This window comes from Mastomys coucha, unplaced genomic scaffold (assembly GCF_008632895.1).
Source record: "Mastomys coucha isolate ucsf_1 unplaced genomic scaffold, UCSF_Mcou_1 pScaffold13, whole genome shotgun sequence".
NCBI classification, from domain to species: domain Eukaryota; kingdom Metazoa; phylum Chordata; class Mammalia; order Rodentia; family Muridae; genus Mastomys; species Mastomys coucha.
This window is the reverse complement of record NW_022196895.1, coordinates 27270300-27278741: the sequence shown is the minus strand read 5'-3', so window position 1 is coordinate 27278741 and position 8442 is coordinate 27270300. Positions and strand designations below refer to the sequence as shown.

At 37.8% G+C, this 8442-nt stretch overlaps 1 protein-coding gene and 1 long non-coding RNA gene across 2 annotated transcripts in view; both read left to right on the top strand.

Annotated features, from left to right (window-relative positions):
- The first annotated feature begins 1422 nt into the window (after nucleotides 1-1422).
- Nucleotides 1423-2230, top strand: LOC116087577. The gene is made up of 3 exons (XR_004117495.1): nucleotides 1423-1510; nucleotides 1668-1763; nucleotides 1942-2230. It is a non-coding gene; the product is annotated as an uncharacterized LOC116087577 (long non-coding RNA).
- A 1543-nt stretch (nucleotides 2231-3773) lies between these two features.
- The window catches only part of Rit2 (Ras like without CAAX 2), a 334685-nt gene continuing 330016 nt past the window's right edge, over nucleotides 3774-8442 (top strand). The window contains exon 1 of the mRNA XM_031365205.1: nucleotides 3774-4226. Coding sequence (XP_031221065.1) covers nucleotides 4124-4226 — 103 coding nt within the window. The 5' untranslated portion in view covers nucleotides 3774-4123. The remainder of the gene's footprint in view (nucleotides 4227-8442) is intronic.

Below are 8442 nucleotides of genomic sequence, written 5' to 3'. Positions count from 1 at the left end.
CAGAAAAACTATAGGAATCAGAGGTCCAGGAGGACTGGGTTGAAATGATGTATCTGCACATGATAGGGCCATGGCATTCATAAATACATGGCAGCTGTTTTTGCTTGCATAAGACTCGATGATAGTCAATCTCCAAACACAGGCAGTCTTCTGAGGAAAACAAAATAGGAAATTGTAGCATTCAATCATAAGAACTCAATCTTCCAAGTTAATCTGATGTCCAGTTCCCTGGGCTTTAACTCACAGAAGAGGAAAACAGTCTGAAAGCGTTGATGACAACTATCACTTCCCCTGTATTGTACTCTTCCCTGTTCATGCTGTATTTCTGACCTGCCTGCTCTACAGGCCTGGAGTAGCTGCCATCTGTTCAGTAGCCTTGGTGTTATGCTCCTCATGAGTCATAGAATCAACAATTAGATCCTTAGATCTGATGTTACTAAAATTGAGCTCATGGAAAGCGCTGTGCTCTAGGGAGATAAAGATAATAATGGACAATTGCATTATTTTAGTAAGGTCAGTAGAAATGCAATACAAACCTTACATATCCCAATAAAGACAAAATGTACCTTGAAGAACAACATGCAAGGAAAAGTAGAGTAGCAAAGATGTTCCAGACTTCTCTCTTGCAGACCCATCACAATGACTTGATGCCTAGATCAGTTATAGAGAAGTTTAAAACGATATCCATTTAAACAAAATGATGTGGTCCTTCTCAAGGAATTGCTTATTGGCTTAGTTTACTTTTAAAAATTTCTTTATCTATCTATTTATTTATTTTTAGGAAGGGCTATAGAAGAAAGACAGTATGGTGCACTGAAGTAAATTAAATTTTGCTTGGACCATGCTAGGGAAGGCAAATGCTTCCTTTTTAACCTAGCAACTTGGTCTTCACCCAATAAAAATGAGCTTTCAAAGTGCAATGCCAGGTATGTTACTTTAGGCAATTTTCCCGAGTTCAAAGATATTTCTTATATGATGATTTTGGTTACTTAAATATTTTCTTTCACAGAATATTAATATATTATTAGAGATTTCCTTGTAATGCTCTATACACACAGACATACACAGAGACATAGGCACACAGGCACATAGATGTAGATGTATACACACACACACACATGCTCTATACACACACACACACACACACACACACACATGCTCTATACACACAGACATACACAGAGACATAGGCACACAGGCACATAGATATAGATGCAGACACAGCTGTACACACACACACACACACACACACATACACACACACTCAGCTCATTGGGGGTATGCTAGCTAAGCCACAAGCCAAAGAAAGTATGCAAGTCACTGACTAGAATGTTTCAGAATATGACCATTACTAAATAAGGATTTATGGCCCTTTATAACACAGAACAAAGAATTGGACTCTTAGAATTTAGAACAAGAGATAGAGTAGGTCACAGTTAGAGAAGTCTTTCTGTACTTAATGTTTTAGTTTTTACTTCCATGTGAGAGGGGAAATGCTGATGATTTCCAGGTGAGGAATATAAGACAGACATCAACAATAGAGAGGAAAAGCTAATTTACTGGCTTTAATTTCTCCTTACAATGGCTCACAGGCCACTTTGGCAAGCTATTAATTTGTTTACTTTGAAAAAAATTTTAATGTATTTCTTTCTCTTACCCAATATCAGAACAAGTCTTCTGAATAATGTGGATGACCAAAGACAGAACTATCTATAATCAAAAATCAGCATGGCTGACATGGACAACTGAGCAGCAGACAGTAGGTCTGTCAACTAGAAAGCTTGCAGTATGCTGAAGATCATGAGTTCAAAAGCAAATCTAGACACAGAAACCAGGATGACCCTGAAGCTAAATGCTGTCTACATTTTTTCCTTTTTTGAATGATAGCATTTTAGTTTTTAAAAACTAAGTAATTGTAATATAGGCATGCTTCTTTATTAGATCCAACCACAGAGTTGATGGTTTTGAGGAAGACAAGTAACTTCATTGCTTGTCTACTCTGCAGAGAAAGGGGACAAAGTTTGCACATGGATTCAGGTAATGATTTGTGTCTGCATGGGACATTGGAAGCCATTGGCTTGCATGATTTTGTGTTTGATATATAAATATGGGTCAGTGTGGTCTGTTGGTTGATGATTTATGTGGATAGGTTTATTTGTGCCTTCTGAAAATAGAAAAGGGCAAAGAACTTGTGTTATGAGAGAGTAAATTACAGAATCTTCTGGTCATGAAAGTCAAATATAAGGGGAAAGGAAACTAGAACTGGACCTTGGAAGGTGCTGAAGATGCTTATTAAAAACTGATGATACTGTCAACTCCATTTATTAAGGCTGAAGGTGATGTCTTTCTAGACACATTAAAGTTAAAATAGAAGCAGAGTTTTCATGGGCACATCCAGGAGGCCTTTAGATTTCCTCTGCAGTTCAAGGGAAAATGTAGTCTAGTCCCAGATTGGGGCATCACTACAGAATGAAGAGAACTTAGTCCTGAGTGAACTGTAGTGGAAGGAGAATGAAATGAGATTGTATACTGGGAACAGAATTGCTGGGAAAGTCCCATGGCAGATTCCCAAAAGAAAACAACTGTAAATTAAACTGAATGAACATTCAAATAACTTTGTATTTTTAAAAATATATTTTAACTGAAATATAATTACACCATTTCACTCCTTCCTTTTATCCCCTCTAGCTCTTGTTCCTTTAAAGAGTCTATAACGGAAACCACAGATGGGAGTAAAATATTGCAGGGAGCATATATACATATATATAAGATAGATATGCATATATATGTTTATATATATGTTTGCATATATGTTTGCACACATATATTTGTATATGTGTATATGTTATATATAATGGCATGAAAACAGAGAAAAGACTAGGGGAAGGAAGTAGAAAAAGGCAGAGATTAAAGTCAGGGAATAAAAGGTGTTTTGACTATGGCCAAAACACCTGAAAGTATCTCTATAAAACAGAACTACGTGCCATGTTATATAGCAACAAAATGCATGGAAGAGTGCCATCCAGAGCACATAAAGAACTCTTGGCATTCAATAATAATCAAATAAAAATTTTTTGTTGTTGTTTTTTTTTGTTGTTGTTGTTGTTTTCTTGAGACAGGGTTTCTCTGTGTAGCCCTGGCTGTCCTGGAACTCACTCTGTAGACCAGGCTGGCCTTGAACTCAGAAATCCACCTGCCTCTGCCTCCCAAGTGCTGGGATTAAAAGCGTGAGCTACCACTTCCCGGCTCAAATCAAAATCTTGACAAATAACTAGAAGATAAAAAGATTTTTCTATAATCTATTATACAACTAGGACCCCCCCCATATTTATTGTATATTTATTTCATGCTTGCTAGGGCCTTCTATTCTGCTTTGTTTCCAATAATTTGGTAAAAATAAGGATGATTCATATTCCTGACATGACAGTGAGCTAATTCAATTATCCTTCTATATTAGGGCCCCCACTCCACAATATGCAGGCCATCCTTTCTTAGGTATTATCTCAACAACACTAAAAGCTCACCCTTATGTGTCCTGAATTATTCTTTAATTTTGTGCTTGATTTGCATAAAGTAGGTGATCAGGATAGATAGCAAGGATAAAAGCCAGAGAAACATTTTGATTAATGGACTCCGATTAAAAGAAAATAATGTCTCTGAAGCTGCAGCAACAGAAGCCGCTTGTGAGATGGCGTCTGCCCTTAAATCTCACCTCAATCAGGAATGACGTCAAATGTGTGTGTGCACCTAAACGCCTCTGCTGCAGCTAGGGAGGGGGTCACACAGAACAGGAAAGAGCAGGAAAAAATGAGAAAGCAATGGAGAAATAAAACGCAGAGGGAAGGAAAAAACCAGAATGAACAAGCAAGATCAGTGGAGATGTGAAACAGTGAAGGATCAGAGGGAGGGGGAGGTAAAGCCAGATTTTTATTGGAAGCAATTGAAGTGGTTGCTATGAGACCCGCTCCAGCAGAGGACCAGCAGGCAGCCTGTCGCTGATGGTTCTTGTCGTGCACCAAAGCTTTCCTTTGACACAGTTTTAGAGTTGTTTACTATCTGAGCAAGCACCTGACACGGTGACTCTTTTCTTCCTTTTTTTCCTCCTCGGGTCCCCCCGAGTAAGATGGAAGTAGAAAACGAAGCCCACTGCTGCCCTGGCAGCTCATCAGGCGGGTCCAGAGAGTACAAGGTGGTAATGCTGGGCGCAGGGGGCGTTGGTAAAAGCGGTAAGTTTCCAAAGGCTGGGGGAAGGAGGGATCCATATAGAGGCAGCTGTATAGACCATGGCAGTTAACAGAAAGCATCTGGCAGGGTGATTAAAAGTAAAGACTTAAGGGGGAAGCTCCTGAATCAGGAGGATTCAGAGACCGCAGCCAGGATGTGCAGAACTTTAAGAGGATAATTTGCTCCTTTAATTTTATGCTGAGTAATATTTGTTAGAGTTTATATGGTCTTTACATTAGTGATGAAATCAGACAGCCCCATGTGAGTGAAATGTTGTTCTACTATTCTCAAAAATACACAAATGAAAACAGAAATTTTATGGATATTTGGATAAAGAGATAGATGCAAACACAGGTGCACCCCTCAGCATTTTCAGTGACGTTGTTTGCTTGTGTTTTGGTGAAAAAGGTCTTCTCTGTTTTCCTGTGTCTGCCATTGAACATGTAGGTTCTGGGAACTGAGAAAAGTTGAATTTTGAAAACGGTAGTGGTTTAAAGAATTTTTTTTTTTTTTTTTTTTTGCTCTGGGTGACAAGCAAAACCACCCTTAGTGGTTAAGCAAATTAAAAGAAACTGCGAGGAGTATGAGGAGGTATTAATGAGATGAGGGCTTGAAAATTCACCCTGGTATAGCATAGCAGAGCTGCCAGTGGCTTGTTTCTATAGGAGCTTAAAACATTAGTTATATCAGATACCCAGTGACACTTAAGGCTGAGCGTCTCACAGCTTGGTGATGGCTAGGACATAGGCTGGTAATAAGCACTCCAAACAAACCGGCAAAAATCCCCACCAGGGATGGTGTGTTTATATGGAGTGAGCCTGGACAAATATTACTAAATTCAGTATTTTAGTTCATGGAAATAAGGTTCAAAGTTGAGGACAAGCAAACATCTAACAGGAATGAGATAGGTGAGAGGTAACGGGAGGAGGAAGACGGTAACTATTGTGCACAGGAAATATAAAGAGGTCAGGAAAATAGTAATAGACAGAAACTCTTCTTTCTATCCAATTATGATATAGCATGAAGGTGGGGGTGGGGTGTCAGGTAGGTCTAAAAGGAATCAGTGGTGAGGTACTTGTGTAGCAGGAAGGGGAGCCATGCCATCTAGGAAAGAAGTATGGAATGAAAACCTTTAGAACTCTATGTATGAGGAATTTAAAACATTTTCTGTTAAGCTATGGCTTAAGAAGGAAAATAAAGGATGTGTAGATTTAGAGAAAGAAATGATAAAAGGTTATGATTTTACATATGTATTGAGAGAGAGAGAGAGAGAGAGAGAGAGAGAGAAGAGAGATGGAGGAGAGCTAGAGAGAAGAACATGTTAAAGAGGTTGAAGGCCATCAGCGTCAGAGTCTTCCCCTGGCGGTTTGTGAGCTGAGGCAGATGTGGCAAGAGTCTGAGCATCTACATGTCATTCATGCACTGACGGATGTTGCCTTGACTCTACAGGACATGGGGGATATAGAAAGAGAGCCACTTCTCAGCCTGTTTCCTGGTCTTAGACCTGGATCTTGTTGCTGAAGCTGCTGCCTGTAGCAACCTCCAGCAGGCCATTAACTATGTGGTTTGGGGATGTGCAATAGTGGTCTGTTTGACCTTCCTTCCTGATGATTTTACTGACAATTCATTTTTTACCATCCCAATAGCTGGAAAATTTCAAATTGTCTTTATCTTCACTTTACATGAAAGAAAATTTATCACCAAATACTGGAGCAAAAAATTTCAGTGTAATCTAGATAGAATGAGGAAGGTGAGGAGTTAAGGGAATCCCTGTGGCTACTTAGATGGCATGCTAGGATAAGACTTCAGAAGTATTACACATTTCCACACCGGGAGAATGTCCTTTGGGATTCATAAGGAGGGAATCAAATCTTGCACTTGAACTAGTTTCTTCTCTGGTTTATTTAGGGCTATTCGTATGTAAACATTCAACCATGGAGGATCTCATGACTAACCATTTGCACATCAAAATATTTGCCTTCAAATAAACTAAAATGTCTCTATTTGCCACTTTTCACGTGGCTAAAGATTTCAATCAATAGAGAAGCCTGGGGCTATCCAGCCTTCACCATTTTGTCCTGTGCCAGGATGTTTGGGAGGGACCCCCTCTGCAAAAGCTAAGGAGGTTACATAAAAGTTGTTACCTATCTTCAGTTCTGAGCATGAGGCCAGAGTCATCACTGAACCAGGACAACAAAATCAATATGCTGTCACAAAATTATTAGGTGAACAAAATTTTAGAGAATTTTTATACCTACTGAGAAATGACATTGCTTTTTAGTCTGTGTTTTACTATGGAAACATATTATGATGAGCCGAAACATTTGAAAAGACTTGCGACATTGCTGAGGTAACAATTTCTATAAGATTTACCATGTGTAGTATTTCAAACTATAAGTAAACAATGAAGTTTACTGAGCAACTGCTCTGCACAGATCTCCAATGGCCACTCCAACGGGAAAAGATGTAGGAAGCAGACACTTAGGAAGAACCCAGTAGAAGCAATGTAGGCAACAAATATTAGCCTATGTTTACTCTTCACAATGGTAATAAGGTGTATGGCCAGCTAGTAGACTGAAAATCATGCAACAACTTTTATCTCATCAGGATAAGTAAAACAGACTTCCAAGGAACTTCATCCAGGTCTACTACACTATGTTTCTTATGTTGAGGAAGAAGAACAAAGACTTCTTTCAGTCACCATCAAAAAGAAAATATGGCTATCACTAATGCAATATTTTACCTTGAGAAAGTTATAACAATAAATGTTAACCATCTATTCCAAAACTATAAGTCTGTGCCAATTTGAGTTCTGAATAGATATATTTAATATTATACACAATATTTAATCTGTATAAATATAAATATATAAGCATATTTATATAATAAATTAATATATTCTAATATTGTTCAATAATATTTTCAAGTGCAGGAAAAATTAACAAATAACATACCCATCATATTTAAATAACAAAATGAGAGTTGAAGGGATATGTTACTTCCAGGGGACGTAGATAATTTGTATCTAGAACAAAACTTCCTCTACACACTGGTGAGCTTTTCTACTGTTGGCTTTACAGAGGATGACACAAAGAAAATTGGCCCACACAATATGCATAGAAAGTAGCATTTCTGTAGGATGCAGTCTGTAGATTTAATATGCTATGAAGAATGTAGGCAATGCTATCACATTGTGTCTAAATTTTGTGAAACCAGTGACTTTAGATGTTCTTGGAACACAGGAAAACAAATGAACAAATGAACATGGACAAATGGAAACAAACAAGATAAGCATGAAGTTCGGAGTGCATTGTTTCAGTATGGCGTGATCAAATTGCTATTTACATGCATCACACTGGACACATGTGACTGAAACACAGTCACGTGCTACGTAGCAGATTTTTGGTCTGTGGTAACAGTACCATGATATTATAATTGAGCTAAATAACCCTTCTGATGTAGTCACCCTAATATCATAGCAGAATGCTTTACTCATGTGTTTGCACTGATACTGGGATATATAATATAAATAATACTGAAATAAATAATTATTTAGAGAACATAAACCAAAATAATGATAATTAACTATGTTACTAGTTCAGATATTTTAAATTTTTTTCCATTCATTCATTTTGTGTGTGTGTGTGTGCGTGTGTGTGTGTGTAGCACCACAGCATGTGTCTGTTGGTCAGAGGACAACATGTGGGCATCAGTTTTCTTTTTTCACTGTCTGTCCTGGGGATCCAACTCAGGTCTTCAGGTTTGGCAGCTAGTCTCTTTATCTGTCTCACCAGCTTTTGTTTATATGTTTATTATCTTATACTTTTGTTATTATTTTAAATAAGTATTATACATATGCAAATTGTGTATGTTATACTCTAGGCATATATAAGATATATAAGCTAATGTGTATACACTCATGATTCTTGCAGGATGGCAAGTGACACACATGTTAGATGGTATCTTGGTAGTTACCCAACACATGGTTGCATATGTATTAGTAACTGCTTTCACAATAGTTAAGCTAAGATTCATAATATAGACACTACTTATAAAGAAATCAAGTGATACACAAAGAACTATTGGCAATGAAGAAATACTGAGAACAGGAGAAGTAGCTTTCTTCTTAGAGGGGCTCACTAATTGTGTATACACACACATACACACACACAAGTAACATACCTGTAATTGTGTGTGTGTGTATATATATATATATAT